The sequence below is a fragment of the Callithrix jacchus genome, chromosome 3, assembly GCF_049354715.1.
Source record: "Callithrix jacchus isolate 240 chromosome 3, calJac240_pri, whole genome shotgun sequence".
Lineage (NCBI taxonomy): Eukaryota > Metazoa > Chordata > Mammalia > Primates > Cebidae > Callithrix > Callithrix jacchus.
The window spans coordinates 84743226-84761771 of record NC_133504.1 but is presented as its reverse complement, the minus strand read 5'-3'; the positions used below and the strand labels follow the sequence as shown (position 1 = coordinate 84761771).

The following is an 18546-nucleotide window of genomic DNA, read 5'->3' as shown; positions in this document are numbered from 1 at the left end:
ACAGAATTAACACTATCCCCATCAAGCTACCATTGACTTTCTTCACAGAACTTGAAAAAACCACCTTAAACTTCATATGGAACCAAAACAGAGCCCATATAGCCAAGTCAATTCTAAGCAAAAAGAACACACCAGGGGGCATCACACTACCGGACTTCAAACTCTACTACAAGGCTACAGTAATCAAAACAGCATGGTACTGGTACCAAAACAGAGATATAGACCAATGGAACAGAACAGAGGCGTCGAAGGCAACACAACATATCTACAACCATACAATCTTTGATAAACCTGACAAAAACAAGCAATGGGGAAAGGACTCCCTATTTCATAAATGGTGTTGGGAAAACTGGCTAGCCATGTGCAGAAAGCAGAAACTGGAGCCCTTCCTGACACCTTACACTAAAATTAACTCCAGATGGATTAAAGACTTAAACATAAGACCTGGCACCATAAAAACTCTAGAAGAAAACATAGGCAGAACCATTCAGGACATAGGAGTAGGCAAGGACTTCATGAACAAAACACCAAAAGCATTGGCAACAAAAGCCAAAATAGACAAATGGGACCTAATCAAACCCCACAGCTTCTGCACGGCAAAAGAAACAGTCACTAGAGTGAATCCGCAACCAACAGAATGGGAAAAAATTTTGCACTTTACCCAGCTGACAAAGGGCTGATATCCAGAATTTACAAAGAACTCAAACAGATTTACAGGAAAAAGACAAGCCCATTCAAAAATGGGCAAAGGATATGAACAGACACTTTACAAAAGAAGACATATATGAGGCCAACAAACATATGAAAAAATGCTTATCATCACTGGTCATCAGAAATATGCAAATCAAAGCCACATTGAGATACCATCTCACGCCAGTTAGAATGGCGATCATTAAAAAATCTGGAGACAACAGATGCTGGAGAGGATGTGGAGAAATAGGAACAGTTTTACACTGTTGGTGGGAGTGTAAACTAGTTCAACCATTGTGGAAGACTGTGTGGCGATTCCTCAAGGCCTTAGAAATAGAAATTCCATTTGACCCAGCAATCCCATTACTGGGTATATATCCAAAAGACTATAAATCATTCTACTATAAGGACACATGTACACGAATGTTCATTGCAGCACTGTTTACAATAGCAAAGACCTGGAATCAACCCAAATGCCCACTGATAATAGACTGGATTGGAAAAATGTGGCACATATACACCATGGAATATTATGCAGCATTCAGAAATGATGAGTTTGTGTCATTTGTAGGGACACGGATGAATCTGGAGAACATCATCCTCAGCAAACTGACACAAGAACAGAAATTGAAACACCGCATATTCTCACTCATAGGCAGGTGATGAAAAATGAGAACACATGGACACAGAAAGGGGAGTACTAAACACTGGGGTCTATTGGGGGGAAAAGGGGAGGGCCAGTGGGAGGGGGAGGTGGGGAGGGATAGCCTGGGGAGAAATGCCAAACATGGGTGAAGGGGAAAAGGAAAGCAAAGCGCACTGCCATGTGTGTACCTACGCAACTGTCTTGCATGCTCTGCTCATGTACCCCAAAACCTAAAATGCAATAAAAAAAATAAAAATAAAAAAAAAAAGAAATAGAAATTCCATTTGACCCAGCAATCCCATTACTGGGTATATATCCAAAGGACTATAAATCGTTCTACTGTAAGGACACATGCACAGAAATGTCCATTGCAGCACTGTTTACAATAGCAAAGACATGGACCCAACCCTAATGCCCATCGATGATAGACTGGACAGGGAAAATGTGGCACATATACACCATGGAATATTATGCAGCAATCAAAAATGATGAGTTCGTGTCGTTTGTAGGGACATGGATGAATCTGGAGAACATCATTCTCAGCAAACTGACACAAGAACAGAAAATGAAATACCGCATATTCTCATTCATAGGCGGGTGATGAAAAATGAGAACACATGGACACAGGGAGGGGAGTACTAAACACTGGGGTCTATTGGGGGGAAGAGGGGAGGGACAGCCGGGGGGGTGGAGCTGGGGAGGGATAGCCTGGGGAGAAATGCCAAATGTGGGTGAAGGGGAGGAAGGCAGCAAAACACACTGCCATATGTGTACCTATGCAACTATCTTGCATGTTCTGCACGTGTACCCCAAAACCTAAAATGCAATAAAAAAGAAAAAAAAAGCTAGGAAGAAAATAAATATTCTCTGATGTGACAGAGAATAGTGAGGGGGAAGTGAAGAGTTTACCTCTATTTTTGATGTTTGATCACTGACAGCTCTCAGGCCACAGCCTTTTTTACTTTTGCCTCACACTACACAGGCCAATTAAACAAACAAACAAACAAAAACCCATTTATCCACACACCCAAACCCAGCTTACAGGAACCTTTACCCAGTCCCACACCCCAATCACAATGAAAAGCAAAGCCACTCACTATTCCTTGCCTGAGTCAAAGGACCAGCTCTCATACCCTCTTGGCACATATGTGGAGTCATCAGTTTTGACATCCATCTCATCCTCTGCAAGGCAACTACAAGAAAGTGGGGGTTAACAGTGTAGAAAAATTAATCTGTGGAGGCCTTTGAGGAAAAGTATTGAGGCTGAGACCTGAAGGAGAAGGATCTGGCCTCTTAAGTAGCCAGAGGAAAGAGGATCCCAAGCAGAGCTAGCGGTCATTGCAGCTGCCATGAAGCAAGAGGCCAATCCTATTACAAGGAAGCAAAATAAAGCTAGAGCGGACAGAGAATAAGTGGGGGGGCAGGAGAACTGGAGACCAGACAGGAGTCAGTTTCTGCAGAGCCTTAGGCTCCAGCGAGTAGTCTGAACCTGATTCTAAATGTAGAGACGAGATTGTGTTTCAAATTGATGCCATGTGCACTCATGAAGGCTTTCATGAAAATAGTTTTACTTTACAAGGCCATATCTCTAATAATTCAAGGCAATTTCCTCTCTTTTATTTTAGGTACCTGGCTGTACAGAAATGAAAGTGACAAGGTCCTGGTGCAGTCGGTCTGTATACAGATCAGAGGGCAGATTCTGCAAAAGCTAGGTACCATCCTCTAACGCTTGTGCCTCTCAAGGCTCATTTGCCAAGCCTGACAGCACGGTGTCACTGCGGAATTTTCTGCTTTTATCTAAAATTGTTCCTCTCCACTTGCCTGAGTTTCCTCATTGAAAAGAGAATGGCATTTAAGATTCTAGGAGTGTCACGAATATTAATAAAATGGGTTTTTTTCTAGTGAGTTTGGTTAGAGGGGTCCACAGTTGTATATTATGATATTAACTGCCAGGTTCGCAGTGTTATTTCTAGCATCTGACTCAGTTCAGCAGGACTCTGTGTGACATGGTGGCACCTTATACCATATCTACCGTGACACTATACTCGTTCATTCCTTAAGGTGTTCATGAATTTTTCAAGTTTATAGAACCCTAATATACTTTAGAAGCCAGAAAAAGGGCTTGAAAAATTGTAACAGGAGGTGGCAATTATTATTTTTGAAAAAAACTGGGATAACTATTTACATATATTATACATATTATATATACAAATACATAATAATTCTGTTTCCCAGTGAAATGGAGAAATTGTCTGTATTACAACAACTGGAAAAACATTGCTGTGTCAATCTACTCTAGGCCTGAGTTTTCCTAACAGGAACTGAAGAGTCTTCTTTCTGTATTAGTTTTCAAAGATACCCCCTGTAAGAGCACAGATACCAGCTGTTCCTCCCCTGTCCTTTTTTTTTTTTCAGGGATGTGGTACGAAGCAGCAGAGTTAATATGGGCCTCCATTGTAGGGTATTTGGCACTTCCTCAGCCGGATAAAAAGGTGGTTTGTCTGGCGCTTCTTTCTCTCCTTTCCTGTATTTGGATTTATCTCTTTATGACACAATTCCATTTATTATATATCAATTTCTTCTGTCTTATTTTTATTTATTTTTCATGAGCATAAGACTGGGTACAGTTGGTGACTTCCTTCTGTGTCTTGCCTCATCCTCACTCATAGTTAGACTCGTGGCATATTGATGGTGTTTTTATAATCATTTATAACAGTCCATTTATATATTTATCTCTATTCATCCATTCATTTATCTGTTGTATCATATATTTAGCCATTACTTGATTGCATAGCAAAGTTGAGATGGCCAAGTTGCTTATATGTAAATTTATTTTTCTTGAGTAGCAAAGACAATTAATTGCTTATGTAGCATCTTTATTCAAGAAATTAAGAAGGGTCATCTGCCTTCCTACTTGACATTTTCATTTTCTGGAATTCTGTGGGACTAGTCTCATTATCTGAAGCATCTGCTTATTACATTTCCCTGAGCTGTGTAAGCAGTGTTGCTGTCTATAGTCCTTTCACAATACAGACTGTGATGTGAACTCTTTCTTTGGCCAGTAATTTAGGCTGGCAGTAGGGAAAAGTTATTGTTGATGATCCAGTGAAACCCAACTGAGAAGTAGCTGTGTTTACATTAGGCCCATGTGCCCTAGGATGTGTTGATCTTTCAAGCTCTGTGGCAGCCAGTTTAAAAGTATCTCCAAGTTAGGCTATTAATTATTACACAATGCATACGTATGTCAAAATGTCACGTTGTTATCCATAAACATGTATAATTATTGTATGTTGATTTTTTGAAATAGTATCTCCAAGATCATAGTAATAAAATAATAATAATAGGCAAATAGTTCATAAGGAGGGATAATCATTTCCTTTAGGCCGTGAGACGAGGGCAGTAATCAACCATGAATTCTCAATCTGTGATTCGTTTCTGTTTTTTTTTACAGGGCCTCTCCACGTCACTAGGCATACTGGCAGACATCTTTGTTTCCATGAGCAAGAATGATTATGAAAAGTTTAAAAATAATCCACAAATTAATTTGGTAATTATCATATGTCAAAAACATGACATGGAATGGCATCACCTACAAAAGTGTTAACAGTGTTCTTGGTGGTTGGTTACTGGGTGTCTTTCTCAGGAGACTGGGGGTCAGGAATCTCAGTGCTGCCCCTCCTAGACAAGTGGGAGAAATCCTGGAGAGGGCTCTTATTTGGCTTTATTATCCCAGCACCTAACACCGTACCAGACACTCAGAGGGTGCTCAGAAAGTTACTGGTGAATGAATGAATGAATATCAACAAAATGATTTTGAGCCCCACTTCTTTCCTTTCAAACTATCACAAAATTCAGTTTCCAAGCTTGGGCCATCTTGATGTTAAGGGGTAATAATTGTAAAATTCTATAATCACCCTCTTTCCAAATCAGAGCATCAGTCCCTTGTTCCAGGCTCTCTTCCTTGATAATAATGACTGCCAATTTTTAAATATCACTTTACAACTCAAGAAAAGTGTATGTATATCCACATAAAACCCTATGAGGAGGGTAGAGCAAAGTGCATCGATCATTTTAGAGAAAAATAAAATGCAGTATAGAGAAACTAACCTCTGCAGTTTACACAACCGGTAAGAGAGAGAACTGGGAGCTGAGCCCAGATCTCTGACCAGCCCAGAGAAGTGGCAAGGATGTTCTACTGCTCTTCACACTGTGCTGAAATTGTGTTTTTATCATCATCTATATTGCCATTTTCATGAAAGACCCCAATCACAGTGGTCACCACACTCAATACTAATTAGTGTAGTCAAAGAACACACACAGCTTGCTGATGGTAATCTAAATCCAAGACGTTGCTTTTTCTGTTTGACCAAAGCAGGAGGATCATGTTCCCTTGTTCACCGAAATTATCCCTGATGACTGCTTAAAATTGCAGACTTCTTTCCCATCCCGGACCTCCCTAACCCCTTCTCCACTTTCTCTCCAGAACACTTGTCATCTTCTCAAACACTACGCACTTTACTTGCTTTGCATGTTGACTGATCCCTCCCCCGCAACAGAAAGTAAGCGCCTTGCAGGCTCATTGTCTGCTATTTCCCCTGAGTCTAGAACGGGCCCTGGCACGTGGAGGTACACTATACATATTTATAGAATTAATAAGTGAATCCTATTTGCTGTGAAATCATCAACTAAAGGGCTCCTTGCCAAGAGCAGTGCAGAAATCAATTAATCTGGCTGCAAAATGTGCAGAGTTTCTTTGAACAAAGAACTGCCACCATCCTCCAAAGAAGCTCACCCAAATTACTTTGCACAGGTGTGTGGCTGCTGGGGAAAAGGAAAGTCAACACCTTGTGGTTTTTAGACCCACTTACTCTTTCTTGACACTGTTCTGAATGAGTTGCGGTGAGGAGTCCCTTGAAATCATGAAAGAAAAGCAAAACAATTTCATAGCCTGTTTTTTGCTCATCGATAATGAATTATCACCATTCCACTCTGCCTCTCATTTTCTCACAGAGCCTGCTGAAGGAGTTTGACCACCATTTGCTGTCTGCTGCAGAAGCCTGCAAGCTGGCAGCTGCCTTCAGTGCCTACACGCCGCTCTTCGTGCTCACAGCTGTGGTAAACAGAATGCAATCTCTCCTCAAACCCCCACAGGACCTCCCCCTAGGGTGCTTTCTGATGTAACCAGTGAGAAGGGAAAGGTTTAACCTTCAAATAGTCTTTGTGTCTCATCAGTGGCAGTTCTGATAAGACTCCACACCACATATGGAAAAATGTTATTGGTCAGAGTGGTCACGGCCTGCTAGGAGCTAAATTAATTCAGCCCAAAGATAGAATGTTGCCTGTTGTGAAGCAATGGTTCCCAAGCCTGAATGCACATCAAAATAACCTAAGGAAGCTTCTCAAAATACCTGTTCCTGCCAGGCATGGTGGCTCATGCCTGTAACCCCAGCACTTTGGGAGGCCAAGGTAGGTGGATGTGTTGAGCCCAAAAGTTCAAGATCAGCCTGAACAACATGATGAGACCTTGTCTCTACCAAAAAATAAAAAATAAAAAAATAAAATTGGCCTGGTGTGATGGCTCGTGCCTATAGTCCCAGCTACTAGGGAGGCTGAGGTGGGAGGATAACCTGAGCCTGGAAAGTTGAGGTTGCAATGAGATGAGATTGCACCACTGCACTCCAGCCTGGGTAACAGAGCAAGACACTGAAAAAACAAGGAAGGAAGGAAAGAAAGGAAGGAAGGAAAGAAAACTACCCATTTCTGAACTCTACCCTAGATCCACTAAATATAAATCTCTGTGATTGGTACCCAAAATCTTTAATTTTGGAATATTGCCTAGGTGATACAAAGGCACGGGTACACTTGGAAACCAATGCCCTATTGCTTCAACTATTAAACAAATGATGTATTCATCAACTTATATCCATTTCCATGGATAGGCTCTGCTAAAACTAACAACAGCAGCAGCAACAAGCCTATCTTCTTTAATCAAAATGTATCAGGGATACAACAGGATGGTAATTGAAGCTAGTATCTTACTCCTTTATGCCAGCCAATTGCTTTCATCCAGGTCCCTTCTGATTCACCAAAAAGGCCTTAGGTCCTTAACTCAAAGCTTGCTATGGGTTTTCCTTAGAGTATCTGTGGCATGTGCTCATTTTTCTATATTTCAAATGACCGTCCTCCAGAAATGAAAAGTTTGTCCTGATTCACTTCCTATTTGCAATTCAATATCTGATTTGTTATTTGGTATTTTCCCCAGAACATCCGTGGCACGTGCTTGTTGTCATATAGTAGTTCCAATGACTGTCCTCCAGGAATGAAAACCTTATATCTGTGTGAAGCCAAAGAGGCCTTTGAGATTGGCCTCCTCACCAAGAGAGATGAGGAGCCTGTTACTGGAAAACAGGAGCTTCACAGCTTTATCAAAGCTGCTTTTGGTCTCACCACAGTGCACAGAAGACTCCATGGGGAGACAGGAATGGTCCATGCAGCAAGTCAAGTCTGTAAGGAAGCAGTGGGGAAGCTGTACAATTTCAGCACTTCCTCCAGAAGCCAGGACAGAGAAGCCCTGTCTCAAGAAATTATGTCTGTGATTGCCAAGGTGAAGGAACATTTACAAGTTCAAAGCTTCTCAAATTTAGATGACAGATCTTATGTTCCAGAGAGTTTCAAGTGCAGGTTGGATAAACTTACCTCGCACGGGAAAGTGGATTTCCAAACAATCCTTAAAACCTATTCACAGCACCATACTGTGGTGTGTGAAGTATTTGAAAGTGATTGTGGAAACAACAAACATGAACAGAAAGATGCAAAAACAGGAGTCTGTATCACAGCTCTAAAAACAGAAACAAAAAACCTAGACACAGTGAGTACTACTCCAGAAAAGCCACGCTATCCAAAAGACGCAGGAACATCTTCCTCCCTAATGGTGAAGAATGTTCACAGGGAATTCAGAAGGGGAGGAAGGAAAAACTGGACCCATTCTGATGCATTTCGAGTCTCCTTGGATCAAGATGTGGAGACTGAGACTGAGCCTTCGGACTGCAGCAATGGTGAGGGAGCTGTTTTCAACAAGTCCCTGAGTAGCAGCCAGAGCTCCAGTGCTTGGAGCAACTTATCAGGGTTTAGTTCCTCTGCAAGCTGGGAGGAAGTGAATTATGTTGATGACAAGTCAGCTGGAAAAGAGCCTGGCAAAGAAAATCTGGTGGACACTCAGTGTTCTACTGCCTTGTCTGAGGAGCTAGATAATGACAGGGAAGGCAGAACTACGCATTCATTGTGTTCAGAGCTTCATGGTCTCTCTCTTCAGGAACCCAAAGATGACAATTTGAAGCCTTCTCAAAATCAGCTCCACAAACAGATGCCCTTGGTACCTCATAATACCCCAGGTACTTTTTTGGTCTCTGGTCCAGGGCTTTTAGAAGGAGCTCCAAAAACTATCCAGGAAGTCAGAAATATGGGACCCAGAAATACTTCAGCTCATTCCAGACCCTCATATGGTTCTGCTTCTTGGTCTTTTGATTCTGGTAGGCCCAAGTATACGGGCACACATCCTTCAATCCAAGAAGAAGAAGAAGACTTTGAAATAATTGATGAGTTTCCAGAAACCAGCTGTGATGCCAAAGACAGCCATGGGGAAGAAAATGGAGAAGAAATCAGTGAAAGAGGCACAGACCCTACATTTAAAGCTAGTTCCTCCTGGGTTGACCCAGAAGGAGAAACAACAGAAAGCACAGAAGATGCGCCATTAGACTTTCGCAGAGTCATGCACAATTCTCTGGGAAACAATTCCATGCTGGCATATAGCTCTTTCTCCCCTAATTGGCCTGTTCAAAATCCTGACTCCAGTAGAAGTGGTGGCTCAGACGCAGAGCAGGGCATCGACCTTGATGCCTCCACGGTGGATGAGAAGGGGCAACTGCTCGACAGCACGGATGTTCCTTGTACAAATGGGTATGGCTCTCATAGACTGTGCACTCTGAGACAGCTGCCTGGTCAGGTGGCTGAGATCCCCAGTTCCTCTGTAAGCAGTAACATCCTCTTCCCTGTCCTCAGCGAGGACTGCACTACCACAGAGGAAGGAAATGAGCCTGGAAACATGCTAAACTGCAGCCAGAACTCCACCTCATCCTCAGCGTGGTGGCTGAAATCACCTGCATTTTCCAGTGGTTCTTCTGAGGGGGACAGCCCATGGTCCTATCTGAATTCCAGTGGGAGTTCTTCGGTTTCATTGCCAGGAAACACAAGGCAAGAAATCCTTGAGGCTCGCACCTTGCAACCTGATGACTTTGAAAAGCTGTTGGCAGGAGTGAGGCATGACTGGCTGTTTCAGAGACTAGAGAATACGGGGGTTTTTAAGCCCAGTCAACTCCATCAAGCACATAGTAAGTACAACCTTTTCAGTAAGTCCCCCCTTGGGGGTGACCTTCTGAAGAGTGTGGTATGTAGAACACTTAAAGCTCATGAAAGGTCCAGGTGCAGTGGCTCACACCTGTAATCCTAGCACTTTGGGAGGCTGAGGTGGGTGGATCACTGAGATCAGGAGTTCAAGACCAGCCTGGCCAACATGGTGAAACCTGTCTCTACTAAAAATACAAAAAATTAGCTGGGCATTGTGGTGGGTGCCTGTAGTCCCAGCTACTCGGGAGGGTGCGGGAGGAGAATCGCTTGAACTCAGGAGATGGAGGTTGCAGTTAGCCGAGATCACACCATTGCACTCCAGCCTGGGCAACAAGAGTGAAACTCTGTCTCAAAAAAGAAGTAGAAAAGAAAATTCATGAAAGACATAGATCCCTGGTACTGGTATGCTTTGTGAGTTCACAGAGAAATGTATACTTCAGGGGTCTCCCTCATTCTGTTTGATGGACCTTGAAGATTACAAAGTAAAAAGGCTTGCTCAAGCTCCTTCGCATACTGGAGATTTGCACTAAGGACACGTGAGGCAGAGAGGGAGATGGGAGGACTCAGGCACAGCCATTGCTAAGGGTTTAAAACAGCTCTGGAGGCCATCTCATTTACTCAGCATCTGTCTTCTCCATTGATTCTTACTACTAACCAGCTGGTTTTAACAGGCTGGATACCATATTATCTGCTCAGCATCTATCTTCCCCTTTGAGTCTCTTTACCACCCAACTGATTTTTCTCTATCTTTCCCCATTAGAATTCTATGGGGACCTAATTAAATATCATCTTTCTATTGGGCAGAGACTTTTTATACCTGTCTACCTAAGTGGTTTCTTGCCAGCCAATTGGCTGGACAAATGTCTTGCATTCATGATGCTATAACAAAATGCCATCAACTGGGTAGCATATGAACAACAGAAATTTATTCCTCATAATTCTGGACCCTGGAAGTCCAGGATGAAAGTACAGTTTTCTGGTTCATTGACAGCCCCTTTTCTCTCTGTCCCCACATAGTGGAAGGGAGAAGGGTCTCTCTGGGGTCTCTTTTATGAGGGCACTCATTTATGAGTCTCTTTTATGAGGGCATCCCATTTATGAGGAATCTTCCCCTTATGACCTAATCAACCCCCAAAGGCTCCAGCTCCTGACACCATCACCTTGTGGATTAAAACTTCAACATGTGAATTTACAGGGGATAAAAACTTTCAGACTACAGTACCCCTACTGTTGCAATCAGCAGCTACTTCTTGCTTAAGGAACAGCCCAATGTCACTGCCCAAAGCAGGAAGCTGGGTAATAGTCAATGTGTCTAACATATTGTCAGTGTGTCTAACACAGCTTAAAAGTGCCCTCCTACTATACAGAAAAATGATTTGAAAGATTAAAAAATGATTACAAAGCACATCACAGAAGAAACAAACTACATGGATTGCTAAGCACTGGTTACTAAGTAGTAGTTCTCAACCCTGGCACTACATGAGAATCTTCTAGGGAGCTTTTAAAAACTTCCAAGGCCCCACCCCAGAGATTTCCATCTAGGAATTGTTATTTCTTATGAGCTCTCTGGTGATTCTGCTGAAAGCCATTGTTGAGAGCTTCTGCTTCTAAGTATTACAGTGTTTTGCCACCATGAAGTCAGACTAGAATACACATCACATTGTAACCCAAAAAAAAAAAAAGGCAAAATGTCCAGTGATAGGGTTTAGTTACTTAGTGTGAGAGTCTGCAATTTTGGAATCACATTTGGAATTACAACGAAGTAACTGCTTTCTTGTTATTTGCTATTGTTTGCTAATTTATGGATGGAAACATACATTGGAGGAAGCGAAGCCCAAAATGGCAGAAACAGAACAATGATTCACTTCCTCTTTTCTTCTCTCAATTCATCACCCGTCCTGTGTGCGGACAGACAACTGACCTTCCATTTCCATCCAGCTTCTCTAACTGAGTCACCCAACCCCCGTCACCGTCTCACCCAACCCATAGTCATCCCCTTTCCAGAACTGTGAGTTTATCTCACTTTAAGTATTTTCTCTCCCATGTGTCCCATTCACTTGTCTATTATCACAATCTAGACACAGGTCTTTGTTTACCTCATTTTAACTTCAACCAAAGTGTTGCACTCCTTGCTTAGGATTCATATTGGTCTTTCTCCTCAAAGAGATGCTTTCTTACTTAGCACTGTTCTTCCTTTCTTTAAAGTGGAGACTGTCCCTACCTTTTCCACTTATCTTTCCCTTTTTCAGTTGAGTTTGCATGTTTGTACCATAGCTACATTTTCTCAAGTAATATCCAAACTTTCTCAATTTAAAACACTGAAGAGAAAATTAGGGTGCACTTGAATATATAATGAATGCTAGGATTCCCGGAGCTGCCAGGAGCCTATTAGGTAAAATTATCTAGTTTATTTCTCTTTGTGTGATCTGGCATCAGTAGTAGCCTCTGTTATTTGGGATCCCCAGGTAATAATAGTAAGTTGCAAGCATGTGTCACTTGTCCCAAAAGGGTCTCTGCCATTTTCTGATCTTAAAATTCCTTTATTTCCCACTTCTTTCATGTAGAATCTTCATGGTTATCTTAATCCCTTTTCATCATAAACAAGGTATTTTGTGACTCAAAGGCTATTCCTCGTTGTAATTTATAAAGTGTTACCTTTTTATTATTTCTCACTAACTTTTTAATACTGTAGTTGTTATAGAAGAGATGAAAATTAGAGAAAACATATAAAGAAAGTGAAGATTTCAGGTGAGCTGGTTCAGGACCTGTGTCACTTTGACTTTATTCATGAATTGTATTGTCCTTTTGAAAATAAGAATCATTTCATCTTTTTTCTCCAGCTGCTCTTTTGTTAAAATATTCCAAAAAATCTGAACTGTGGACAGCCCAGGAAACTGCTGTCTATTTGGGGGACTACTTGACTGTGAAGAAAAAAGGCAGACAAAGAAATGCTTTTTGGGTTCATCATCTTCATCAAGAAGAAATTTTGGGGAGGTACTATTTAAAACCGTTCTTATAACTAATGTAAGACGAGCTAACCTTGCCCTTCTGTTACATAATCACTCATGAGACTTTGTAGGGACTGAAAAACTTGGCCAAAATTTTTCAGATTTCTACTCCTCTTTCTTCTCATTATTAACTAACTAATAACAGTTACCATGTATTGAGGACCCATGTTCTATCAGCTATTTTGCTGGCTTTTTAGCTACAGGATCTCAAACCCATCAGGGAAACATTATTAGCCATACTGTACCTATAAGAAAAATAAAGTTCCTGGCCACATAGCAGACCAGAGAGCCTTAAGTGTTCACTAACAATGCTGGCAAAAAGGGTGTTAAATTATGAAAAGCACACTTTTAAGGAAATAGGTGAGCCTGAAAAAAAAGGCAGGAAAATCCTGAGGCCAGGCATGAAGCCTGTCAGGGATATAAGTGATTGCTGAACCCTTTCAGGATCCTGCATGGGAGTTTGAGGCAGGGGTGGAGTAAGGGTGCAGCCAGTGACAAAAGCTACACCTGGAAGGGAATGAGTTCAGATGCCACTCATAGAAAGCAGGGACTCGGGAAAGGCTGCATCCCCAATGGAGAGGATGTCTTTAAATAATCCCACCCCAGTGAAGTCAATACCTGGGAAGTTGTTGATTTGGCCTCAGTTTTAATATAAATTTTAAACAAAAACTCACCTGAAAAATTAGTAGCCACAGGTGGTCTTCATTGGGTTTAAGACATATTTTCATAACATTTGTATATTTTAAAAGACCTATAAGCCATGACTTTTCACTTAAAGTTGGTCTTGTTATTTGCTCAAATCCAAATTGTGTAAGAAATAAATAGAAACAGAAATTGGGTGACTCTGTAAGCAGTGGAAATGCATTTCTTGAAAAGATTATTGATTATTATTTTATTATGGTAAACATGAGCCAGGCCCTGTTTTAAGTGATTTATATGCTAATCAATTAATCTTCATAAAACCCTCTGAGGTAGATACTGCTATTATCGTCACTTTACAGATGCGGGAACTGAGTCGTCACAGAGATGTTAAAGAACTGCCGAAAGTCACGTGTCTAAGCAGCAGCGGCAGGTGCTGAGGGTTAATTCGTGTCTCCCAAAACTCATACATTTAGGTTCTCAGTACTTCAGACTACAGTCTTATCTGGAAGTAAAGACATTGCAGATGCAATTGGTGAAGTTAAGATGAAGTCATACTGGAGGAGGGTGGGTCACTGATCCAATATGACTAATATCCTTATAAAAAGAGGAAATTCGAAGATAGACACGGACACAGAGAGAATGCCATGTGAAGTCTGTAGTTATGTTACCTCCTGGCAAAGAACTGCCAGAAGCTTGGAGAAAGGCCTGAAACAGATTCTTCCTTAGAGCCTTCAGAGGGGCAATGGCCCCTCTGGAACTTTGAACTTGGAGTCCTAGGCTTCAGAACTGTGAGAAAATCCATTTCTGTTGTTTAAGCCACCCAATTGGTGGCACTTTGTGACAGCAGCCCTAATACAGCAGAGTACATCATAGGAGGACCTGAGATGAGAAATACCTTGAGAATAAGAGGCATGGAGAATGGAGTGAGAGGGTTCAACATATATCTGATCGGAAGAAAATAGCAGCAAGAGAGCAAAAGCAATATTTAAATAGATACTTTCTGGTAATTTTTCAGAATTGCCAAAATACACTAATCTTTAAATACAGAAATCACAATGAATCCTAAGGACAGAGGGAAAGAGGAAAGAAGCTGGGTGGAAGCAGGAAGGGAAGAAGGCGGGCAGTCAGACATCCACTTCTAGGTACACAGTAGTCAAACTTCAAAAACCAAGGACAAAAAAAACCCACAACATTTTAAAAGCACTCAAAGAGAAAGGACAGATTACCTACAAAGAAATATGAATTTGACATATAGCTGGTTTCTTCATAGCAACAATGGAAGTCAGAGACAATGGAAGTCATCATATACTTAGTGCAACTCTTTCATGGAGAAAGGCAAAATAAAGACATTCGCAGATTAAAAGAAAAAAAATGACCATGGCAGTTGATCATGAACAAATCCTTACTAAAGGAAAAGGATCCCAGAAAAAAATGTGTTGAGAGAAGATATGGACCTCCATTCTCAGATTGGTGATCCCATACCTAGGACTGGAGGTCTTCTGGCAGAATGTTCAGGAAATGTTCCAGTAGCCAGCACTCATAGGGTTCACTCTCTTGTGCACACCTCTGACATCAGTCAACAAAATTCTGAATTAGTTCAAACCCTCTGCGGGCCCTGGGGTCTCTTCATAGCAGAACTGCCTAAAGCACTGGTATAGCATCCCTATTAGAACAACTGCTCCTCTGCAGGATGCCTTCTGAGGCCGTGTGGCAGCCTCCACTGTCATATATCCTTTCTGGTCTTCAGGAGTCTGAATGGCCAAAACTACAACCTCCTTAAGTTCCATTATTATATGGGACTCAGAAATTTTTTGAGAGAGTGTATTTTGGTTGGGGTCTATGACTCAAGCAATTCCCCTTGATTTTTGGTGGTCATTCTGGGCACATGAGAAATTACTCACAAATTCAAATTCACACCAGCTTATAAACTACAGTACAGTGCAGCACTGTTTTGCTGCTTTCTGCATGTAGTCATTTTACTACCTTGTGTCTTCCCACACCAACTGTGCTATTAGCTCTTGAAATATACAAATCATGTCTCACACTTTCTCCCAGTCACTCAAAACTAGTGCAGTGTTATGCACATAATAGGTGTTGATGGATAATAAGTATTTATAAGAATGAAGTCATCATAAAAGGAAGGGATAGAGGAAGGCTTCAGATTGATGAGCTGACCTATATAAGGCCACACTGCAGGGAGTGGAAGATCTTGACTCCAGAATCCATGCACATTCCAGTACACTATCCTGACCCCCTTGTCTTACCTGAGGTCTAGAGAACTTCTACATTAAGTGACACTTTTCCTTTATAATCATTATCATTCTGGGTCAGCTAGCATGAGTTGTGTTCCATTGTTCAAGCAGCTCTTACAAAATTATTTGAATCTTGAGGTAAGTCAAAATAATTAATATTCACTGTCTAAGGCAGAGAAAGAGATAGTTCAAGTGTTTGCATAAGTTTTTTGATCTCCTCTCTCTTTTATCTTAAGATCACATTTGCATTTTGTTGTATGGATTTTCTTTGTTCATAGGTATGTTGGGAAAGACTATAAGGAGCAAAAGGGGCTCTGGCACCACTTCACTGATGTGGAACGGCAAATGACTGCACAGCACTATGTGACAGAATTTAACAAGAGACTCTATGAACAAAACATTCCCACGCAGATATTCTACATCCCATCCACAATATTACTGGTAAGATAAAAAAAATCAAGAATTTGCTTAAATGGGCCCATAAATACATATTAGGTTAGATTTCTCTGCCTAACCTGTGTACCACCATCATTCTGGTAAAATCCAACAAACTCAGTTACCAGCCTCCTTTATCCACTTTAGTTGATTTCATCTATTGGATAGAAATGTAGTAAGTATGATTAAATATGACCCTTTGCATCCTGAGCACATCATTTGGATCTTACAAGTCACACTTGAATATCAGTTAATCTGAGTATCTGGTTCCACATAGTTAGACTAGCATTTTTAGCAAACTATCCTTGTGCATTGCCCCTGTGCTTTGAAGAAAGAGCCCTAAAGATTGTGTCTAGTACAAACTATCCCCTCAACGTGATTCATAAATCCCATTTTACATCTGTTAGCCTCACCCCTTGCAACCAAGTGATTACTAAGCAAAAGCTTACACACCTTCAGTATGAAAAAAATAATCGTTCCACTTTCACTTTCAAATAATCCTAATGGTTAGAAAGTTCGTAGACTTGGCCCTAATCTATCTTTCTCTAACTTCCATGGATTACAGCTCTGCCTCTGGGACCATGCAGACCAGTTTCTTTTCACTGAACATCCGGTTCAATAAATAAAGGCAAATATTCTCATTGAGTTTTCTCTTCTCTGGATCAAGGATGCCTTGCCACCCTGAATATATTAGATCCTTAGTGCATTCATACTTGCAATAATTTGTTCATTGGCCAGAGACATTTTTAGACCCATCTTTTCCTAATCACAATAATAGTTATCCATTTCATACCTTCTTTATGTCACTCACTGCGCCAGGCAGTTTGCAAACCTTAATTCAAAGTAGCATAGAAACACTTAAGCTGATATTTCAAACTAGAGTCCCAGAGCATGATCTCACTTCATGTCCTGGTAACCAAGCCTCCAGAATAGGTCACCTCATGGCCTAAATCTTAAGTGAGCAGTTTAATATGTGACTAATAATAAATTTAAGTTCTATGACATGCCACATGCCATGTTAAGCACTTTACATACATTTCCTTGTATAATCCCTTTAACAAGTCTAAAAGGTAGTTATAATTATACCCACTTTACCCTTGATGAAATAGAAACTCAGAGAAGCAAAGTGGCAGAGCCGAGGTTCAAACCGAGATTTAGCCAAGTCCAAAGACAGTGGCCTTTACCATTATGCTGTAACGTGTCCCATGCTATTTTTTCAGATTTTAGAGGACAAGACAATAAAGGGATGTATCAGTGTAGAGCCTTACATACTGGGAGAATTTGTAAAATTGTCAAATAATACAAAAGTGGTGAAAACAGAATACAAAGCCACAGAATATGGATTGGCCTATGGCCATTTTTCTTATGAGTTTTCTAATCACAGAGATGTTGTGGTCGATTTACAAGGTATGTGAAACTGGGAATTATTTTTATTTTTGATATTACTTATTTGTAAATGTGAAGTTTTGTAACTAGCTTCCCTAATCTTTATTTAATAGATTGCTCCATTGTATAGGCTACTATTTGGAATTAACTTAATTGATCTTACTATATATAAAAAATAATTCTGAAAGAAATAAATGCCCAAAACTTCTACAAGTATCTACAGTATCACATAATCAGTGAAAGGGTCTGGCTTACGTTCTGTTGGGCTTCATTCCACAGTATATCTATAACAGCTTTTTTTTATTTCACTCAATTAGATTTGAGTGATGTAGATTTCTTATCATTGCATTTTTTTCACCTGTAAAATCTTCTTTCCACTTTTCCTTTTCTCCAGCCCATTACCCTTATTAAGAGTGTGATGTTGGGTCTCATAACAGGGATGGTTATAAAACAGAAATCTTTATCCTTAAGCTATGGACTTAAATCTGACTTCAATTCTACCTTAATATTTTAATTTTGTTTTAGTTTGTCCGGTATTTTATTCATCAGAATTTTTATTAGCCATTACCTTATACTTCATATAAATTATAAGATTTATTATAATTATTTATAGTAATGGTTCCATGGCCACCCCAAGACCTTTCCTATTCCACTTTCAGAGCATTTATCACTCTGTTATATATTTTACTTTTGATCTGTTTCCCTTCACAAGAATGTTAGCTCAATGAGTACAAAGATTTTTGACTAGATTGTTCAGTCAGTACCACCAGTGCCTAAAACAGTGTTTTGTAGAGTGTATGCAACCAATAAATATTTGTTAAATGAACAGATGAGTATATGAATTAATGAATAAGGCACTAAAGAAATTTCTGAATCATGAAAGAAATATTCAATATTGTGATATTGATAATTATTCTAAGTGTATTTTATTGTTCTCTAGTACCTTGAAAATCAGTGCTCTGGGGATGTCATATTTGACAAATATAATTACCCAACATTTAATTATTCTGAAACCAATAACTGGAATATGCAACCCAAATTCCTTACCAGGAATTTACTAACTATAAACCACAGGGTGACCAAG

General features: G+C 40.5%; 1 protein-coding gene and 1 long non-coding RNA gene across 18 annotated transcripts in view; one reads left to right on the top strand and one right to left on the bottom strand.

Moving 5' to 3' along the window:
* The window catches only part of LOC144581768 (uncharacterized), a 120774-nt gene that overhangs the window by 44724 nt on the left and 57504 nt on the right, over positions 1-18546 (bottom strand). The gene's annotated exons all lie outside the window — the stretch shown is intronic.
* Positions 1-18546, top strand: part of ALPK1 (alpha kinase 1) — a 182424-nt gene that overhangs the window by 158179 nt on the left and 5699 nt on the right. For 15 of the 17 annotated variants that reach the window (XM_054253050.2, XM_054253048.2, XM_054253045.2 and 12 more), the window contains 8 exons: positions 2962-3048; positions 3752-3828; positions 4788-4883; positions 6347-6451; positions 7599-9723; positions 12580-12733; positions 15920-16082; positions 17297-17483. In XM_054253050.2, coding sequence (XP_054109025.1) covers positions 2962-3048; positions 3752-3828; positions 4788-4883; positions 6347-6451; positions 7599-9723; positions 12580-12733; positions 15920-16082; positions 17297-17483 — 2994 coding nt within the window. Of the gene's footprint in view, positions 1-2961; positions 3049-3751; positions 3829-4787; positions 4884-6346; positions 6452-7598; positions 9724-12579; positions 12734-15919; positions 16083-17296; positions 17484-17856; positions 18289-18546 lie in introns of those variants that run through there. The other 2 variants (XM_054253051.2, XM_035293114.3) reach the window with 2 other exon arrangements.